The 22,969-nt window shown below is 38.7% G+C and overlaps 1 protein-coding gene across 2 annotated transcripts in view; it reads left to right on the forward strand.

Annotated features, from left to right (window-relative positions):
* The window catches only part of LOC307094879 (ceruloplasmin), a gene marked incomplete at both ends in the record, with an annotated part of 89,567 nt that overhangs the window by 16,367 nt on the left and 50,231 nt on the right, over positions 1 to 22,969 (forward strand). For both annotated transcript variants that reach the window (XM_079764008.1, XM_079764009.1), the window contains 6 exons: positions 296 to 469; positions 2,062 to 2,316; positions 3,794 to 3,965; positions 8,503 to 8,642; positions 9,061 to 9,213; positions 10,726 to 10,940. In XM_079764008.1, the coding sequence (XP_079620134.1) occupies positions 296 to 469; positions 2,062 to 2,316; positions 3,794 to 3,965; positions 8,503 to 8,642; positions 9,061 to 9,213; positions 10,726 to 10,940 (1,109 nt within the window). The remainder of the gene's footprint in view (positions 1 to 295; positions 470 to 2,061; positions 2,317 to 3,793; positions 3,966 to 8,502; positions 8,643 to 9,060; positions 9,214 to 10,725; positions 10,941 to 22,969) is intronic.

The raw sequence follows: 22,969 nt of genomic DNA on the forward strand, positions 1-22,969 counted from the left end.
CCCAGTCAGCATGGCTCAATGGTTGAGCATTGACCTATGAACCAGGAGGTCGAGTTCAATTCCCCACATGCCTATGTAGTGGTTCCAGGCCCGGGGGGTGGGGTGGGGGAGGGAATGTGGGAGGTAGCCCGATCAATAATTCTCTCTCATCATTGATGTTTCTATCTCTCTCTCCTTCTTCCTTCCTCTCTAAAATTAATAAAAATATATATCATTTAAAAAGAGTAAAATTTAAGAGCTTTAAAAACTACATGCTAAAGATTAAGTTACACTAAAATAGCAATTTTTACTTCAGATTCTCTGGATAAAGAAAAAGAAAAAAATATTGACCAAGAATTTGTAGTGATGTTTTCTGTGGTGGATGAAAATTTCAGCTGGTACCTAGATGACAACATTAAAACCTACTGCTCCAAACCAGAGAAAGTTGACAAAGACAACGAAGACTTCCAGGAGAGTAACAGAATGTATTGTAAGATTACCAAAGTCATGTTAACTTTATCATATTGCTCTTGACCCATTAATTCTGCTAGCTTTATTCCCTCATATAAGTAAGTAGTTTCTAATCTGTGGCTCTGATAACAAAACATATTGGACATGCTACTTCATATTCAGCTAAACAAGTCAATTCAAAACTATTGGACAGGTAAAGCCAGATTCACCAAATTATTTCCAAACCACTCAGGAAAAAACATCATCAATTATGGATCAATGCATATGAATTAACATTCATATTTCTATATTTATCCTCCAAACTCCTTCTAAAATTATTTGAGGCAGCCTTAAATTATTAAACTAAGTGCTTAAAATTATGCTTATATTGTAAAGCATTGAACTATATTTAGGAAAATAGTTCTAAAAAGTATTTCTTCTACATTTACATTGTCCCTCCTCACTTTGCATCATTTTTTCTATATTTCAGTTCATTTTATTTATTCTAGAAATGTTTTCTTTACTGCCTAGGCTTCTTTTTAGTTCTCAGAAACCAAATTATTAGCTCAGTAGGATTTTCTATCATTCAATTAGAATTTGCATAAGAAATCAAATTCCTTAACACCAACTAGACCAATAAGTTTTGAATTTTGTTTGCTTGTTTTTTGTTTCTTCAAAATAAGCTTTACTAAGAAACTGAGAAGACAAAAATAATTGTACTATCAAAACAGAAAACTTACTAAGAAAGTACAGATTTTGTTTCCAACGCTTGCTTATTCTGGCTGGAAGATCCTCTTTTCATACTTTAATCCTGCCTCTGTTATGTGTCAACCAAAACCAATGTTAGAAAAAGGTACTCAAAATTCTAGTCTGGAGAGGTCTGGCTTGGTACCTCAGTTGCAGCAGGTGCTTTCACGGTGCTTCCCAGAACTAATTTCCATTAATCTCTAGGACCACCCACTATGAACAGTGACCCTAAGTTTCTTCAAAAGGTCTCAGGCCATTCTGCTTCTAAACTTTAAGGTATTTGTGGCTCTGGTCACTGCTCCCTAACTTACTTCCCTTGTATTTATTTTTTTCTTCTCCACAACTCTTCTCATATTGTCCCTTTCCTTTGGAATCAGAAACCAAAAGCTGACTAACCAAATTGCTTATTATAAAAGCAACTAATATTTACTGTAGAAAACTGGAAAAATTCTTATAGTCAAAAAGAAATCATCCATACTACCACCAACAGCACAATTAATGATCAATTACTAATAACCATTAGTCTTTTTTCTATTCACTATATGTGTGTCTGTTTCACATATATGCACACATTTGTATATAGAAAGAAACACACATACATACCAAGGTGTATAGTCTGTGACAAAAAAAAAAGCAAATGGGCTTCACCTTCAGTGTTGGGTTCATCTGCTAGTACTGTGTCAAGAATCTTGAGGCTGAATTCAGGTCCAAATTAAAGAGTGTTGTGATCAATTAGTAATGTCTGATGTGAGTATGAGAGAGAGAGGAATAGCAGCATATGTGCCAGGTCTTTTCTATTCCAAATTGATTTACTTCTGTAGAGGTAACTCTCACTATCCCAGGGACCAGGGTCTATTAGTCTCAATTTCTACTCTTGACTTACAGCTGTAAATGGACATGCTTTTGGAAGTCTCCCAGGACTCTCCATGTGTGCAGAGGACAGAGTGAAATGGTATCTTTTTGGTATGGGTAATGAAGTTGATGTGCACGCAGCTTTCTTCCATGGCCAAACATTGACTAACAAGAACTACCGTATTGATACAATCAATCTTTTTCCTGCCACCCTTGTTGATGCTTTTATGGTGGCCCAGAACCCTGGAGAATGGATGCTTAGCTGTCAGAATCTAAACCATCTGAAAGGTAGGACATCTTTACCTGAAATAAGCTGTCAGCTAAAAAAAGGAGTCATGTCTCAGTTACACTACTTAATGGGATAATCATTAGGAATCAGAAACCAAAAGCTGAATATTCTTGCAATGATAGAACTTTGAATTAATAACTTAATTATTCCTACAATGGTATACAACATCCTACATAATAAAAGCCTAATATGCTAAGTGTCCGGTCGTCCATTCATCCATTCAATCAAAGCGTAATATGCTAATGATATGCTAAGGCTGCTCAACCACTCACTATGACGTGCACTGACCACCAGGGGGCAGATGCTCCGACCAGTAGGTTAGGTTGCTGCATGTCCAGCCGATTGGGACTGAACGAGACTAGCTGGACATGCCTTGGAGCCCTCCCACAGTCCCTCCCCGGCTGGCCAACATTCCACATCCCTCCCCGAGCCCGATCATGCACCAGTGGGGTCCCTTGGCCTGGCCTGTGCCCTCTCGTAATCTGGGACCCCTCAGCAGATGTCGGAGAACCAGTTTCAGCCTGATCCCACAGGCCAGGCCGAGGAACCCCACTGGTGCATGAATTTGTGCACTGGGCCTCTTGTAATGTAATAAAAAAGACTGAAAGACTAGAACATTTATGAAATAATGAAATCTGAAAATATATTAATTTTGGAAAAGAACAATTGGCCCTGAAAATATAGTACTGCCCTAAGAGTATAATACTGTATATAGTTCCTCAGCTTTGAAAAATACACAATATTGTAAACACCATAATATTTGTATATTGTGCTGAAAATTAGTCTGTTTTTTACTTGGTTCTATCAAATCTAGCCAATTTTGTTTTTATTTGAGTCCAGTTATTCCTTGGTTTAACTTGACAAATTACTTCCCCATCTTTTTCATATGATGTGATAAAACATTCTTAGTTTTTGAAAAATATTAATTTGAAATATTAGTTTCCTGAAGAAAATTAGTTTTAATATGGATCGTTGAGTGTGTTACTTTGACCTTCAAACATAATCTCACCTATCAAATGTGATCTTGGCAGCAGAACATCAAGTACAAAAGGTACACAACCATTTTGTGTGAGAGAACAATAATTATAGATGTTCATTCTATTCCACCTCCTCTATCTCACCCTACCTCTTAAAATATGGCAGACCCTCATCTTCACTTACTATTAATGTGTCTTTTTTTTTTTTATCACCAAAAGACCTCCCATGTGAAAGCCCACAAAAACTAGCACCATATTTTTAAAAACACTACTGATTAATATCTATTCTCTATATAGTATACCAGTAGAGAAGTCTAAAAACTGTCTTTAATTTTTCATCAGTAATAACTTATTTATAACTGTTTGCTATAGTTTATAATATTGTTTCTAGCTATCTATTTCTTCAGTTTCCACCTACCGCTTCACCAGCAGTGTTTACAAGGCAACAGAGAGAGAAACATTGGATCCATTAACACATCATTTCCTGTTTGGTTTTCAGCTGGTTTGCAGGCCTTTTTCCAAGTACGAGACTGTAACAAGCCTTCATCAGAGGGCAGTATCCATGGGAAGCATGTTAGACACTACTACATTGCTGCTGAGGAAGTCATCTGGAACTATGCACCGTCTGGCATGGACACCTTCACCAACAAAAACTTAACAGCACCTGGAAGGTAATTCAGAAAATAAAAAGAAAAGAAAAAAAAAAAGACTATTATTTTAAAACTAGAGGCCTGGTGCATGAAATAATGCATGGGTAGGGTCCCTAGGCCTGACTGGCAATCAGGGCTGATGGAGCCTACCAGCTGCTGGCTGGGGCCTTTCTTTGTTCCATGCCACCCCCTAGTGGTCAGCAAACGGCATAGGGAGTGATAGAGCTCCCGCTCTCCCAGTGGAACTCCTGAGGGGACAATTTGCATATTAGGTTTTTATATATATAGATATGCCTACCTCTGAAAAATATCATAAGCCTGGCCAGCCAGGCTCAGTGGTTGAGCATTGACCTATGAACCAGAACATCACTGTTTGATTCCAGGTCAGGGCACATGCCCAGGTTGCAGGCTTAATCCCCAGTGTGGGGGTGTGCAGGAGGCAGCCAATCAATGATACTCTCTTATCATTGCTGTTTCTATCTCTTTCTCCCTCTCCCTTTCTCTCTGTAATCAATAAAAATATATATTTTTAAAAATCATAAAATGTTCATTCAACAATTAAAATAATAATTGGTACCTGAAATTAAGTAACTAGACCACTCAATGTGCATTAGGGTATTTGGGATGAGTCCAAGTTTGAGAACTATGACTTTTGAGTCTTTCGAGTCCATGAAAAAAAGATGGATTTAAAAGTTATCAAGTGCTTAACAAAATCCTAAAAAAAAACACTCAGTATCATTAGACAGATCAATTTATTTGTTTTCTATTTCTGAAAACATAGCATTGTGCAATCCAGCAGTATTAAATACATTCACAGGTTGTACAATCATCAACACTACCTATTTCCAGAACTTTCTCATTATTCCAAAAAGAAATCTGTACCCATTAAATAATAATTCTCTAACACTAATACCTTCTATTCCACTTTTTGTCTTTATGAATGGGCCTATTTTAGGCACCTCATACAAGTGAAATTATACAATATTTGTCCTTTTTGGTCTTGCTTATTTCACTTAGCATAATGCTTACAAGGTTCATCCATTTTTAGTATGTATCAGAATTTCATTCCTCTTTAAGGCTGAATAATATTCCATTGTACACATACCACATTTTATTTATTCATGTATGTTGATGAACAATTGGGTTGTTTGTTGTGCCTTTTGGCTATTGTGAATAATGCTGCCATGAACATTATAATACAAACTAGTGGCCTGGTGCACAAAATTCATGCACAGGATGGGAGGGGGTTCCCTCAGTCCAGCCTGCATCCTCTCCAATCAGGGACCCCTTGGGGGATGTCCTGTGGGATCAGGCCTAAACTGGCGGTTGGACATCCATCTCACAATCTGGGACTGCTGGCTTCTAACTGCTCACCTGCCTGCCTGATCACCCCTAACTGCCTTTGCCTGCCTGCCTGATCGCCCCTAACCCCTCTGCCTGCCTGCCTGATCACCCCTAACCTCTCTGTCTGCCTGCCAGATTGCCCCTAGCTGCCTCTGCCTGCCTGATCGCCTCTAACTGCTCTCCCCTGCCGGCCTGATCTTGCCCCCAACTACCTCTGCCTGATTGATCACCCCTAACTGCTGCCTCTTAGGCAGCCATTGGCTCCTCACACTTCACCCAGATTTGGTTCTGACTGGTTGGTTTCTATGCCATTTGGCATTTCCAGGCCTATTTCTGGGCCTGATCAAAGAGGTGGGGCTGATCAGCAGCTCCGTGGAGGCCTGGAGAGAAACAGAGGTGCAGCTGCTGGTGAAGTCTGGAGGGAAAGAGAGAGGCAACAGCTGATCAACAGCTGCCACTGAGGCTGCAGATCAGACCCTGCCTCTCCCTCTGCAGGCCTCTCTCCAAGCCTAATCCAAAGCCCCCTCGGCAGTCAGTTGCCATGGCAACCCAGCACTGACTTCCAGTGTTAGGTTGAGCCTTTGGTCATTACGGACTCTGGCTCTTTATATATATAGATATCTGTTTAGGTTTCTGCTTTCAATTCTTTTGGATATACACCTGAAAGTGAAATTACTGAGTCATATGGTAATTCTATTTTTGATTTCTTTAGGAACTGCCATACTTTTTTGCACAGTAGTTGCAACACTTTATGTTTCCACCAGCAACATACAAGGGTTACAATTTCTCCACATCCTTGCCTACATTTATTTTCTGTGTTTTGTTTTGTTATAATTAGCTATCCTAATGGGTGCAAAGTGGTAGCACATGGTGGTTTTGATTTGCATTTCTCTTATGATTAGTGATATTGAACATCTTTTCATATACTTGTTGGCCATTTGAAGAAAAGTCTATTCAAGTTCTTGTTCATTTTTTTAATTGGGTTGTTTTGTTGTTATTGCTGTTGTTGAGTGATAAGTGTTCTTTATATATTTTGGGTATTATGCCATTATCAGATACATGCTTTGCAAATATTTTCTTTCATTCTGTAGGTTTTCTTGTCACTCTCTGCAGCATATCCTTTGATGCATGCAAGCTACTCTATGTGCATGTCTGATGACTTCCACAGCATCCAAGTTATTCTTCCAGTCACAGTTTTCCTTTCATACTGTCTATTATGAACTTTCAAAAATATCAATAAGATATGCTACCTCCCTGCTTCAAGTCTCTGCTCAAACACCACCTCTTCAGAGATGCTTTGTTTGCCATTCAACTACTTAGAAAGGTTAAGTAATTTACTCAACAACACACAAGTCAATAGCTGTGACTCCAAAAGCAGAAATTTAAGACCCAGGCTACGTTGATATTTAGAGACACTGACTCTCAAAACTGCATCTCTAGCCCAGAGGTTTTATAAATTTCAAATTTGCATTTCAAAATGCTTAATGGAAATCCCACTTAGATGAGGCTTTTCCAAATCAATATGTCCAAACCTGAACTCATGATCTTCTTCACAAATCTGAGATGCCTCTTCTCCATGGATAGGATCACCATCCATACATCAAGCCCCAAATCTGAGCCCCATCTTGAACTCCCTCCCTTCTTCACCAATTCCCCCTTATTTCATCACATACTATCTCATTATATCCTAAATATCTCTGAAAGTTGTCTATTTCTCTCCATCCTCTTTGACCAGACCCTGAATTCATCACTGCCTCTCAGTCTAGGACAGTCCAACACAGTCTCCAGGCAGCAGCCCAAGTGATCCTGCTGAAACATGAATTCTAAAGTCTTAAATCTTTCAAAGCTTTCCCACTGGGATGGAGTACTGAAACCTTAATTAGTCCTTCCTGACCATCCCTCATTCTCTGCTCCTCTGCCCTGCCTGGCATGCTATGCTGCTGTCAAATTGTGGGGAGCATGCTATGCTCCATCTCTCCTCCAAGCCTTCATATTGGCTATTTCCTGTTTGTAAATGCCTGCCCCATACTCCCTACTACATATATTTCATCTTTTTAATTCTACTCCTCTTCTAGATAGTTTTAAAACATCACTTCCTCTGGGAAGCCTTTGGGGCTCTTTCCACCACTTTCCCTAACTCCAGGAGAAATACTCCACAATATCCCATGCTAAGTCCATGTTATACTGATCGGTTCCTAGTCTATCTTTCCTGCAGATGTCAGGTGCACAGAGAGACAGGTTCAGCTTGCTTATGGTATGTCATCAGCACACCGCAGTTCCTGGAAAATGGCAGGTGTTAAATATATTTGTTAAATGAAAGAAGAGGTGAATGGGGTTTTTTGTGAAGTCAAATTGCCAGGGATTACCAGCAGACCCTGAGAAACAGATGAATGATTACTCTGACACACATTTTTGTGAAAGAGAGGGCTAAGGGACTGCCTGGCTAGAGAAACCAAACAGCCTCATTCGCCTGCCTCTTCAGGCTTTTATTGTAATAGCAGTTTTAACTAAAATTAACTTTTAGACACTATCAGTAGGGTAAGCATTCTTGGGAGGACACAGGCATCAGTAGTACCCTTTAAACATAAAGATTAAGCATAAAAATTCCAGTAAACACCCGAGGGTCCGCATGTACACAGACTTGTTTGGAAAAGTCAAGGAACAATTAGGGGTGGTCACCTTCAGCCAACTACCCAAGGAAATTCAGAATTTCCTCCTTACAGACTTTCCAACCAAGTCTCTTGTACTTCCACTCAAATGTCTTTCTAAGATTAAATTTCTTCATTTGTAAAATGGGAAGAATATTACTAACTTTGTTGCATTCCCATTTGAGTTTCAGATAATAAATAAAGCTCCTGAGCTGGTGTTCATATGCAATAAGCAGTAACTACTGTATTTTTAAAGATTCCATAATTTGTTTAAAATTCCAGTTTTTATGATTTATTAACCATCAGCAATTGACACTGGCCCTCTTGAAATTATTTTACTTCACTTGAAAAAGTGAAACTTCGTTGCCACAATTCTCCATTCCTATCTGATCATCCTTTCAGGAAGTGGCCTAGTCCTGTCTGCTCTGTTTCAGTATTTAGTAACTCATGGGTAATAATTATCTCTAAGCACTGGTCAGAATTTTTCTCTTCAATTAGTATCCTGGGTGAATACCTGTTCTCTATTCTGCTTTCAACTCCAGCATTAAATGCTTTTCTTTTGGCAGTGCTTCAGAGGTATTTTTTGAACATGGTCCTGCAAGAATTGGAGGCTCTTACAAAAAGCTTGTTTATCGTGAGTACACAGATGCCTCCTTCACAAATAGAAAGGAGAGAAGCCCTGAAGAGGAGCACCTTGGCATCCTGGGTGAGTCCATGCAGATCACAAACGACCATTCAGCTCTTGCCCTGGACTACACTAAGGTTTTTAGCACCCCCCTGACTCTTGATAATAACACACATTCAGCCAACAGACTAGGCCAAGGAAAGCATAGACACTCTGCATAGGTTTTTGTAGATGCATAAAGCTTGTGAACTGACTTGGATAAAAATAATAACAATTTCAGGAACCTGAAACTGAATCAAAACACCCTGCTCATCTCTTTCTAGTCTTACCATATCAAATTGATAATGGGCTTTTTAAAAACCAAGCTTTCTATTTGCTGCATGCAGATAAGCATGTTGCTCACAGTGATTCTTGTCAGAGGGCAAGCCAAAGAAAATAACCATCTTATATATTCTGTATGGTACATACTAAGGGATAATAATTCTCTCTTTGTCCCTAGGTCCTGTCATTTGGGCAGAGGTGGGAGATACCATCAGAGTCACCTTCCATAACAAAGGAGCATACCCGCTCAGTATTGAGCCAATTGGGATAAGAGTCAATAAGAACAACGAGGGCACGTATTACGCCTCCCATTACAACCCCCAGAATGGAAGTGAGTACAGCACTCTGTAACAATTGACCCCATTTAACAACCTACTCACCTCCGGAAAACTGTCCCACCAAAACTGAAGTCAGGAATTCTGAGAAAATTGCCCAGATACCATTAGGAAGCAAGTACACCTCTACTCCCACCATTTCCAGTTGGGTAATGGGAGTTTGTGCATCCTTAACTGAACAATTATTGACAATGCTGGCAGTAACTTATTTGGGTGATATCAATTATACATTTCTGGAATACTATTTAGGTGATTTTTAAATTTTAAAAAGTTTTTTGCAATTATAAGAATATTAGATGCTCATTTTAGAATATTTAAAAAGTCTAAATAGGCATAGTCCAAAATATCTCCATAGTTCTATAGACAACCACTACTACATTTTTATATAATTTCTCTACTCTTTCATCTGTGTATTTTTAGAAATATTTTAAACATGGTTGAGTTTGTAGTATATAAATATACTTATCACCATAATTTTATACCCAGAATTTGTTTTATTAGCATTACAAGTATTTTATAAATGTAATTTTAATGATACAATATATTCCATGATATAGATATATTTAGGTATTTTTATATGTCAAGTCTGACCAATAAAGACTAGTGGTTTTGCCACCACCTGAGTGTGAGGGTGGGCAAGTTATTCTGTCTTTTTGGCCTCAGTTTTCTCAAGTGTAAAATTGGGAGATTTGAACAGGATCACCAACAAATTCTCTTTCAGTTATAAAATTATTTTTAGTTCAGTTCTGTTCAATAGAAAATTCATCGATTGCCCCCTATTTCCAGGTGTTGTTCTAGCTGATAGAAATATAGAATTAATGCTTGCCTTTAAGAAGGTTCTGATTGGGTGGGGGTGGGGGAATATAGACACTGTAACATGAAAGGTGCCAGAGACTTTCTTAGGAGCTATGAGGGCACAAAGAGGGGCACTTAGTCTGTTCAGGCTGCTGTAACTAAATACCACAGAACGGATGGCTTATAAAGAAGAGAAATTTATTTCTCACAGTCCTGGAGGTTGGAAGTCCAAGATCAGAACATAGTTAGGTGAGAGCCCTCTTCTGGGCCTCAGACTTCTTACTGTGTCCTCACCTGGTGAAAGGGCTAAGGAGCTCTGTGGAGCCTCTTTTATACTGGCACTAATCCCCTTCAGGAGGGTTCCACTCTCATGACCTAATCACCTCCTGAAGGCCTCACCATCACATTGGACATTAGGGTTCCAGAATATGGATTAGGGGTGGGGATGAGGGTGGGGGTAGGGGGATTATAAACATTCTGATACTAGCAGGCACCCATCTCAGACAGAGGTTTAGAGGAAGCTTCCTGGAGGAAATCACCTCATTGGGGACCTGACACAGAAGCACAAGTAGGATTTCATTCAAATAGGATTCCATTCAACTTCATAAGGAGCTCAGAAGCAGGTTATCCTAGACTAAACCCAGTCTACTTTGTGGCTCAAATCACCACATTAGAAAGTACACTTAACCTCCCCAATGTGACCTTTCTCACAGGTGCGCCTCCTCCTTCAGCCTCCCATGTGGCATCCACAGAAACTTTCACCTATGAATGGACTGTCCCTGAAGAAGTGGGACCCACTTACAAAGACCCTGTCTGTCTAGCTAAGATGTATTATTCTGCTGTGGATCCCACCAAAGATATATTCACTGGGCTTATTGGGCCAATGAAAATATGTAGGAAAGGAAGTTTACATGCAAATGGGAGACAGGTAAGTCCAATCAGGGAAAATGAAAATGATTCCAAATCCCTTTGAATTATCATTATTACAAGAAAAAATCTGAGTTTTCTAAACATAATGAAGATTCTACACATAATGTTTACCATAATTTTTTTCAGGCTAATAAGATCTGTAATTATGCAGAGATTCTCTTACTAAAATGATTGCTACAAGATGAATTGGAAACAAAAATCTCCTTGGAATCTAAAGTTTTTTAATGATACAATTAGATTTACACACACACATAAAAAGCTACCAATTAACGGTAATAGGTCATTTAACATTCACTGAGGAAAATATTGTTTAAAATATTTTTTAGAACTGAGAAAATGACACTTTGACCTAGAAATAGGAACACTTAACCCCATCATTGTTTTTATATCTAAAATAAATATTTTAATATTAACCTTTAAAAATGAAGAACGTCTTAAAAATGCCTTCAATAGAATTATCACATCCTAAAATCATCATAATAATTCATTAATATCATCAAATTTCCAATGTTTAAATTTCCCAATTGTCTTTTGTTTCAATTTTGCTTGAATAAGTACCTAAATAATTTACACATTATAATCAGTTTCTCAAGATTTCTTTGCATAGTTATTTTTTGCAAGTCATTTATTCTATAGAAGTTTCCCATGTCTAGATTTTAGTAAATGCATTCCTGTGCTGTTATTTAACTTGTTTTTCTTTCAACTTCCTATACATCAGTGACTAGATATGCAAACTTGATCAGATTTAGGTTAGGTATTTTGTGTGTTATTTTTTTTAGCAATACTACTTCATGTATGGTACTGGGTACTTCTATCAGGGAATAGATACTACATAATTTTCTCTCCATGTTATCAATCACCAAAAACCATGTTATTGGCCACTGATAACCATTTCCTATTAGGTTCGTAAACTAATCAGGTATTACACACTATCAATATTCTGATCCCATCATTCCTTATTTGCATATTAGCTAGTATACTTCTATAAACAGAAACTTCCCTTAATAGACTATTTGCTTACCCTGAGGTAATCCTATATAATAAAACCCTAATATGCAAATCGACCAAATGGTGGAACGACCGCAGAACAACTGATCGCTATGACGCCCACTGACCACCAACAGGCAGACACTCAACACAGGAGGTTGAGCTCCTGTGTGAGCATCTGCCCTCCGAGAAAGAGATGACCGGGGGGCGGGGCCAGCCAGCAGGCGGCGCCAGGCCATCAGCCACGGCAGGTGCCAACGGGGCGGGGGCGGGGGGGGGGGGCGCCCTGATTGCCCTGCCTGCCAGTCACCCCACACATGGCCCTGGTTGCCGGCCAGGCTTAGGGACCCTACCCTATATATTGGGAACAGTCTCTTAGATTTAAAAATTAAAACCTGGCAAGGCTACTCTAACACTGAAAAAAAACAGGATGATGCAGTGATGACATACATGGACTCTGACTTGCACATTTTGTGGTCAGCCCTGATTCTGACATTTATAACTGTGTGACAAATCCAATTACTTAACTTCTCTCTGCTTTAGTTTTTCCACCCATAAGATGGGGGAAATGGTACTACTGCCTCAGAAGGATCATGTTATGTACTACTTTTTATAATCAGGGCAAAAAAATGTAGCTGCCCATACAACAACAAGATGCCTTTCACCTGTATGAAAAGTATGGTCAATGGTGCATGCAGCATCCTGGATGGCGAGAGGGATGTCCGACTGTCGGTTTAGGCACGACATCCCCTGAGGGGTCCCGGATTGTGAGAGGATGCAGACCAGGCTGAGGGACTTCCCTCTCCCCTCTCTCTCCCCCCGCCGCCCCGTGCACGAATTTCGTGCACAAGGCCTCTAGTATTATATAAGGAAGGAATGGCAAATGCTTAATTCTTTCCCTTTAGTTACAAGTTTTCAACTTAATAATTTTCCTCTAACATACTTCAAAAGTTCTTAACAGTTTCTTTTCAAGTACTATTGTGAACTCGTGGATTTAAGCATATTTGCTGTGTTTCAATGCATTGTCATTATGCTTATATATGCTACATATATCCTACTTTTTGCCACTGGAGGGAGTTATTCAGGTAGACTCCCTCATTTTTACATGTACTTGGTAGTCTTTTAGCTTCTTTTCTAGTAGAAAAAGCTATTTTAGACTTATATTACACCTTTTCTAAGCTTGGAATTGGCCATTTCTCCAAAAAGCCCTGGTTCTTTTGAGTAAGAAATTATTTTTAGAACCAGAATCTGGGCTCTGGGGCTGTGGGGAGGGCTCATGGCTGTTAGGTTAATCATTATTATTATTGTTGTTGTTGTTAATCCTCACCCGAGGATATTTTTTCATTGATTTTTAGGGAGAGTAGAAGAGAGAGAGAAAGATGAGAGAAACATCGATGTGAGAGAAACACATCGATTGGTTGCCTCTGACCAGGGACCAGGGCCAGGGCCTGAGGAGCCTGCAACCAAGGTACGTGCCCTTGACTGGGATCAAACCCGGGACCCTTTGGTCCGCAGGCCGGTGCTCTATCCACTGAGCCAAACTGGCTATGTCTTTTCAGTGGGCAGAACTGGAAAAAAAATTAAGATGAAATTCATCATGAGTGTACACTTTCTATTCAATTTAGATCTATGGCTTTTTTTTTTTTAACATAACCTCATTGATCTTCCTTAACCACACTGAAAACTCTTAATTCTCAATGATACCAAGATAAATATGCACTCAATTCATCCCCCAAAGTAAACACAACTGGCTTAAAATGACAATTACAACACTGTAGCCAATAATGTAATTACTGAAAACTTTTAGAGATTTGTTTGCAGCCATTTTTGTCCTCAGAGTGGATCCCACTAGGGATGTTCAGTTAAATTACAAATTTAAAGTCATTTGGCTGTAAGAGATCAACCGAAGGACTTGTACGCATGCATATAAGCATAACCAATGGATGCAAGACCTGGCGGGGGTGGGGGGGGGGAGAGGCAGGTGAGTGCATGTGCTGGGGAGTAGGGGAGGCTGGGATGGGGGGAGGTCAATGGGGGAAAAAAAGGAGACATATGTACCACTATTTGTAATACTTCAAACAATTAAAAAGAAAAAAAGTCATTTGGAATACTTCCTCTCTGTAATTTTGTAATCCACGGATACACAGGTTTATTTAATTAACTTTACTTCTTTTTTAAGGGATTGCTTTTATTTAAACTGTAATATTATTTTATAAATATGTGATATATTTACCTGGTTCCAATACCAAATCTACAAAAATAGGTATATTCAGAGAAGTCTAGCCTTTATCCTTTCTTTCTGCTCACTTATTCCCTCACTGCAAGTAACTTATTTTTATTTTATAGTTTAATCTTTTATTTAGTGTTATTTTATTGACTTTTTTAGAGTAGTTAAAAATTCATAGCAAATTGAGGATACAGTACAGAGATTTCCCATATACCCCGTGCCCCACCCATGCACAGCATCCCCCAATATCAACATCCCCCACCAGGATAGTACATTTGTTACAATTTGTGAACCTACATTGGCACAGCACTACCACACAAAGTCTATACTTTACATTATGTTTTACTCTTGTGTCACCATTCTATGGGTCTGGACAAATGTATAATGACATGTATCTATCATGTATTTTCACTGCCCTAAAAATACTCTCTGCTCCACCTATTTATCCCTATGGAGACAGTAAAAGACCATAGTTTACTGTCTCCATGGTTTTACCTTTTCCAGAATGTCATATAGTTGGAATCATACAATATGTAGCCTTTCTAGATTGCCTTTGTTCTCTGAGTAGTATGCATTTAAGTTACCTCCAATTCTTTCCTTGGCTTTCTAGTTCATTTCTTTTTATTACTGAGTAATGTGCCATTGTCTGGTTGTTTTACGGCTTATTCACCTCCTGAAGAACATTTTGGTTACTTCCAAGTTTTAACAATTATGCATAAAGCTGCTATAAACATCCATGTGCAGGTTTTTGTGTGGACATAAGTTGTCAACTCCTTTGGGTAAATACCAAGGAGCCCAATTACTGGCTTGTATGGTAAGAGTATGTTTAGTTTGTAAGAGACCACCAAACTGTCTTCCACCAGCTATGAATGAGAGTTCCTGTTGCTCCACTTCCTTGTCAACATTTGATGTTGTCAGTATTTCAGGTTTTAGCCATTTTAATAGGTGTGTAGTGGTATCTTATTATTGTTTTAATTTGCATTTCCCTGATGACATATGATGCAGAGCCTCTTTTCAGATGCTTATTTTCTATCTGTACTAGTATATCTTCTTTGGTGAGGTGTCTGTTAAGGGTTTTTGCCCTTTTGTTAATTGGGTTGTTTATGTTTTAATGTTTAGTTTTAAGAGTTTTTTTTAATGTTTTTAAACAACAGACCTTTATCAGATGTGTCTTTTGCAAATATTTTCTTCCATTCTGTGGCTTATCTTCTTATTCTCTTAATATCATCTCCACAGAGCATAAAATTTAACTTTAATTAAGTCCAGCTTATCAATTCTTTCTTTCATGGATTGTACCTTTGGTATTTTATCTAAAAAATTATCACTCTATCCAAAGTTATCTAGATTTCCAATGTTACCTTCTAGTGTTCTATGAGTTTATGACTTTGCCTTTACATTTAGGTCTGTGATCCATTTTGAGTGAATTTTTTAAAGAAGGTAGGGTCTGTGTCTAGGTTGGTTTTTTTGCATGTGGATATCTAGTTGTTCCAACACCATTTGTTGAAAAGTCTATCTTTGTTCCATTGTATTGCCTATGCTTGTTTGTCAGGGACAATTGACTAAATTTATGTGGATCTATTTTTTGGTTCCCTGTTCTTTCCATTGGTCTACTAATCTGTTATTTTGCCCATACCGTACTTGATTACTGTAGCATTACAGTAAGTTTTGAAGTTGGGAAGTGTCAGTCCTCCAGCTTTGTTCTTCAATATTTCATTGCCTGTTTTGAATCTTTTGCTCTCCACATAAACTTTATAATCACTTTTTTTGTGTCCACAAATAATTTGCTGAGATTTAAATTGGAATTGCATTGAATCTATAGATCAGGGGGGAAGAACTGACAACTTAGAACTGAGTCTTCCTATCCATGAGTATGGAATACATCTATTTATTTAGTTCTTTAATTTCACTCACCAAAGTTTTATAGTTTTCCTCATATAGATCTTGTATATATCTTGATAGATTTACACTGAAGTACTTCATTTTGGGGGATACTAATGTAAATTGTATTATTTTTAACTTCAAATCCACTTTTTCATTGCTGGTATATAGGAGAGTGATTTGATTTACTTTTGTATATTATCCTGCAACCTTGCTATAATTGTTTATTAGTTATAGGAGTTTCTTCATCAATTCTTTTGGGATTTTCTATGTAGATGATCATGTCATCTGTGAACAAAAACAGGGTGTTTTTCTTGTTTTTTTTTTTTTTATTTTTACTTATGTTTTTTTTTATTTTTTAGAGAGAGAGGAAGGGAAAGGCATAGAGAAATAGAAACATCAACTGGCTGACTCCTGCATGCTCCCCACTGGGGATTGAGCCTGCAACCTGGGCATGTGACCTGATAAGAAATCAAACTGGTGACCTCTTGGTTCATGGGTTGATGTTCAACCCCTGAGCCACTAGCTGGGCAACAAAGACAGCTTTATTTCTTTCTTCCCAATTAGTATACCTTTCTTTTTTCTTGTCTCATTACATTAGCTAAGACTTCCAGTACGATGTTAAAAGTACTGGTAAGAGGAGACATCCTTCCCTGGTACCTGATTTTAGTGTGAAAACTTTTAGTTTCACACCATAAAGTCTGATGTCAGCAGTAGTTTTTTGTGTGTAGATATTTTTTAAGTTAAGGAAGTTCTCTTTGCTCTTTGTTTACTGAGACTTTTTAGTCATAAATGAGTGTTGGATTTTGTTAAATTCTTTTTTTATGCATCTATTGACATGACCATGTGATTTTTCTTCTTTAGACTATTGATTTAATGGTTCACATTAACTGATTTTAGAATGTTGGACCAGCATTGCATACCTAGGATAAATCCCACTTGATCATGATATCTATAATAATGAAAGTGCAATATGCTAATTAGACTGGACAACTGAACGACCTTCTGGATGTCCTTCCAGATGAAGCCGGGGCTGCGAGGGCCAAGCCCCTTGCACAAATTTTGTGCATTGGGCCTCTAGTATTATTATATTTATACATTGTTGGATTTGATTTGCTAACATTTTGGGGCACATTTTACATCTACTAGTATATTCCTTAGAGATATATTGGTCTGTAGTTTCTTGTAATGTCTGTCTCATTTTGATATTAGAATAATTTGGCCTTTTAGAATAAGAAAACAAGCATTTCCTCTGTTTCTATCCTCTGAAAAAGATTGTATAGAATGTGCATAATTTCTTCCTTAAATTGTATAGCATGTGCATAATTTCTTCCTTAAATGTTTGATAGAATTCACCAATGACCCCATCTGTGCCTGGTGCTTTCTGTTTTGAACAGTTCTTTAGGAGATATAAGCCTGTTCAGATTGTCTGTTTGTTCTTGTGTGATTTTGGCTAACTGTGTCTTTTACAGAATTTATTCATTTTATCTAAGTTACCAATTTTATAGGCATATAATTTTATAGTATTCCTTTATTATCCTCTTAATGTTCATAGGATCAATAGTGATGTCTAATTTCTAATCTTAGTAATTTGTGTTCTCTCTCTTTTTCACTTAGCCTGCTTTGAGGCTTATTGATTTTTATCAATATTTTCAAAGAATCACTTTTTTAGTTTCATTGATTTTTCGTATTGAGTTCCTGTTTTCAATGTTATTGAATACTTCTCTAATTCTCATTATTTTATTTTTTAAATAAACAAATATGTATATGTATGTGTATTCATATCCTTTCTTTTTTCTTCCCACTTAACAATATAATCCGTCATTCCCTCCCATTTGTAATATATGGAGATATTCCTCATTCCTTTTTTATAGTAGCTATTGCTCCATAGTGTAGACATGCTACAGTATATATAGCCAGTCTACTATTAGATAGGGGTTTGGGATGTTTCCAGTCTATCCTTTTACAAATACAATACAATGGGTAGCCTTACTCATACATCTCGTCATATTTTTGCCAGCATACCTTTGGGATAAATTTCTAAAAGTGATATTGCTTGGACAAAAGATAAGTACATATACAATTTTACTAGATATTGCCAAATTTCCTTCCATAAGAATTGTGCTACATTGTATCCTTACCAGGTATATTGTGAGATGATCTGTTTTTCCACAAATTTGGAAATTTTTACTAATCTAATAAGACATAAACAGTATCGCTATAATTTTAATGTTTTGTTGTTGTTATTGTTACTAGTATTTGAGTGTCTTTTCAAATGGTTAAGAACTATTTTCACTTCTTTTATTTGACTGTTTATATCTATAGCTCATTTTTCTACATGTTTATTTTTCTTCACTGATTTAGAAACTATCAAAACATTAAGGATAAAAACCCTTTGAGATATTAGTTGTAAATATTTTTTTCTTAGTTATTTTCCTTTTTCTTTTGTTTATGAATGTTATTTGCCATGTAAAATTTTTATTTCTGTCATCTTTTCCTTCTTCATTTATAGATTTTGTCATAGTTAAGAAAGTTTTTCCATTTCACAAGCTTTAAAGGAATTCACCCATACTGCCTACAAGTGCTTGTATGGTTTTATTTTTCACATTTAAATCTCTGTTCCGTTTAGAATTTATCCAGGTGTATGGTTGAGAAATTGATCAAATGTATCTTTTTCTATATGACTATCCAGTCATCTCAACACCATTTATTAACTTTTCCTCATTGATTTGAAAGCTGCCTTTATCAGATGCCAAAAATTTCATACACAATTCAGTCTTTTTCTTGATTTTTCTATTCTAATCCATTCATCTCTATATATCCACGCACCAATATCATACTATTTTAATTATAGCATCTATATAATATATTTAATGACTAGTAGCCATACTTAATTGCACTTATTTTTTTTCATCACTTTAACAGCTCTTTTTGCTGACTTATTCTTTCTAATGAACCTTATAAAAACTTATCTGGCTCCAGGAGAAAAAAAGCCTAACAGTGTTTGGTTGGGATTGTCTCAATATACAAATTAAATTATGAAAAACAGACATCATTTCTTTTTATTATTGATCTGAGAGAGAGAGAAAGGGAGAGGGAGGGAGGAAGGGAGAGAGATAGAGTGTGTGTGTGTGTGTGTGTGTGTGTGTGTGTGTGAGAGAGAGAGAGAGAGAGAGAGAGAGAGAGAGAGAGAGAGAGAGAAACATCGATGTGAGAGAGAAACATTGATCCATTGCCTCCTGCACTCGCCCTAACCAAGGATGGAACCCACAACCTGGTTATGTGCCCTGACTGGGAATCAAACTCACACCCTTCGGTGTGTGGGACAATGGGTGCTCCAACCAACTGATCCACATTGGCCAGGACAGAACAGACATCATTATCCATTTGAGTCGCCCTGCAGAAGAACATGTTTTTCCATTTATTCAAGTCTACTTTTGTGTTTTTCAGGAGTATTTTATAGTTTCTTTTATATAGGCTTTGGATAATTTTTGTTGTTTATATCGGGATTTTTTTACTTGGCTATTATAAATTAAAATTTTAAAAACATGTAACTGAAAGAAAAATGGTTTTCTACCTTTGGATCCCATTCTTTGATCTTGTGCTTACCTTGGGAAGGAATAAAAGGGGACTAGTATTTATTGAACTCTTTCCAGGCACTTTCACACATATTATATTACTTCATTTAGCCTTCACAACCCAAGAGGCTAAATATTGTTATCCCCACTTTTTGGAGAGGAGGAACTCGTGAGTTGAAATTTAAAATGTGAGTTTTAGCCTCTGCATGTTTCATCATCTTCATTTTGCAAATGAAGGAGTCACTACACAGAAAGGTCTACAGGAGGCATTAAAAGTTATCATCCTGGCTCTTTCACTTACTTGCCATGTGGCTTCAGATTGGGTACAATCCTATCTAATAATAGACAAATATGCAAATTGACCATACCTCCGACACACCCACAAGCCACGCCTACAAGCCACACCCACCATCCAATCAGAGCAAGCATGCAAATTAACCCAAACCAAGATGACTACAGCCACAGAGAGCAAAGTTTCCTAGGTAACAGAGGAAGCCAAGCTTTCCGCCTGCCCTGGCCAGGCCTAAGCTTCCACTCAAGCTACAAAGTTTCAATTATAGAAGGTAAACAAATTCAAACAAATGGCGGCAGAATGGAGCTTGAGAGAGCAAGCCAGGGTTGCCGCCGGCAACAGGGGAAGCAAAGCTTTCCGCACACCCTGGCCGGGCTCACCCACTTAAGGCTACAAAGTTTCAATTATAACCCCAACAGAAATGGCTGCCAGCCTCGGAGGGAGCCCCAGGCTTGGCTCTGCTCCAGGCCACAAAGTTTTAATTGTAGAAGGAAAATAAATTCCAGATACCAGGGCCTCTGTTTGGGTTGCCAGGGGGCATGGCCGGCCTGCAAACCACCACGGGCCCCTCGCTCAGGGGGGATTGTGAGAGGGATGTCCGACTTCCACACCCCAAGGGAACCCCCACCTGATCCAGGACACCCTTCAGGGCAAACCAGCTGGCCCCCACCCCTGTACCAGGCCTCTATCCTATCTAATAAAAGAGTAATCTGCAGATTGATCATCACTGCAACACACAATATCACTGCCCCTATGTGGTCAAAGATCCTGCCCCCATGTGGACACAAGATGGCCACCACAAGATGGCCAGCAGGGGAGGGCAGTTGGGAGGCACCCGGCCTGCAAGGGAGGGCAGTTGAGAGGGACCAAGCCTGCAAGGGAGGGCAGTTGGAGGTGATCAACCCTGCAGGAGAGGGCAGTTAGGGGTGACCAGGCTGGCAGTGGAGGGAAGTTGGGGGCAAACAGGCTGGCAGCAGAGTGGTTAGGGGGTGATCAGGCTGGCAGGCAGAAGCGGTTAGGGGCAATCAGGAAGGCAGGCAGGCAAGCAGTTGGGAGCTAGCAGTCCTGGATTGTGAGAGGGATGTCCGACTTCCCGTTTCCGGGCCTAAACGGGCAGTCAGACATCCCTTGAGGGGTCCCATATTGGAGAGGGTACAGGCTGGGCTGAGGGACAACCCCCCTTCGTGCATGAATTTCGTGCACCGGGCCTCTAGTATATTTGAATAATGTAAAATAGTGCCTTGTTTAGTGTCTGATCTTAATGAAGATAACTATTATTTTACCACTAAGTATGATATTGGCTATTAGTTGGTATTTAAAATTTTTATTTCTGGCTTACTGAAAACGTTTTTCTATTTAAAATCACTTGAGCATCAGCCTGCGGACCAAAGGGTCCCAGGTTTGATTCACAGTCAAGGGCATGTACCTTGGTTGTAGGCTCCTCTCGGCCCAGTCCCTAGATGGGGGTGTGCAGGAGACAACCAATCAATGTATTTCTCTCACATTGATATTTCTATCTGTCTTTCCCTCTCTCTTCCACTCTCTAAAAATCAATGGAAAGAAAATCCTCGGGTGAGAATTAAAAAAAAAAAAAAGTTAAAAAGAAATCACTTGAGCTGCTCAGAAAATGTCCTGTGTTAGGCACAGAATTCATTGCTAAATAAGACAGGTCAGTTTCCTGTTCTAATTGTGTTTATACTGTAACTAGAGGCCCGGTGCACGAAAATTCATGCACTGGCAGGGGGAGTTCCCTCAGCCCAGCCTGCCCCCCTCACAGTCTGGGAGCCCTCAGGGGATGTCCTACTGATGGCTTAGGCCCACTCTGTGATCGGACCAATCAGGAGAAAGTGCCACCCCCATCAACCCACTGCTGCTGACAAAGGTGGCCACCGTGGCTGCGGATTCTTGGCCCTCGCTTCTTAGCGCTGGCCCCATGGTACCACTGCCTCTCCTGTACCACCAGTCCTTGGCCCTCACAGCCGCTACAGCCTTGTACGGAAGTAAGTCCAGTCTAATTAGCATATTACCCTTTTATTAGTAGAGATGTGTGGTGTAGCAGAGAAGAAGTGAGAGGGATGGGTGTGAAAGGGGTGGGAAAGAGAGAAGATAAGCAAACACAAAAAAATAGAAATAGATAACTTTAGAAAGTGATGAGTTTTAAAAAACAAAATAGGGTAATATAATAGTTAATAGAATTCCTAGTTTAGATAAAGTGGGGGTAATATTGGGGGTAAGATTTAAATTTCATGGAGCAGCCTTGCAAAGATCTGGGGGGGAAACAAAGGGAACAGCTAGTGCCAGGATGTCAAATTTTGTAAGAATTTATTTTTAGATTTTCTTGAAATTATTTTTTATTTTTTTTTTATTTTATTAAGGTATTATATGTGTACATATCTTACCATTGCCCTCCCCACACCCCACTCCCATATATGCCCCCACCTCCCAGAGTTTTGCATCCATTGGTTATGCTTATATGCATGCATACAAGTCCTTTGATTGATCTCTTATCTCCCCCACCTCTCCCTAACCTTCCCCTTGTAATTTGACAGTCTGTTTGATGCTTTACTGTCTCTGTATCTATCTTTTTGTTCAAGTTTATAATGTTCTTTATTATCCATAAATGAGTGAGATCATGTGGTATTTTTCTTTCATTGACTGACTTATTTCACTTAACATAATGTTCTCCAATTCCTCCCAGGTTGCTGCAAATGATGAGAATTCCTTCTTTTTTATGGCAGCATAGTATTCCATTGTGTAGATGTACCACAGTTTTCTGATCCAGTCATCTGCTGACGGGCACCTAGGCTGTTTCCAAATCTTAGCTATGGTGAATTGCGCTGCTATGAACATAGGGGTGCATATATCCTTTCTAATTGGTGTTTCTAGTTTCTTCGGATATATTCCCAGGAGTGGGATTACTGGGTCAAATGGGAGTTCCATTTTCAGTTTTTTGAGGAAACTCCATACTGTTCTCCACAGTGGCTGCACCAGTCTGCAATCCCACCAGCAGTGCACGAGGGTTCCTTTTTCTCCGCATCCTCGCCAACACTTGTCGTTTGTTGATT

Source organism: Cnephaeus nilssonii (assembly GCF_951640355.1).
Source record: "Cnephaeus nilssonii genome assembly, chromosome: 3".
Lineage (NCBI taxonomy): Eukaryota > Metazoa > Chordata > Mammalia > Chiroptera > Vespertilionidae > Cnephaeus > Cnephaeus nilssonii.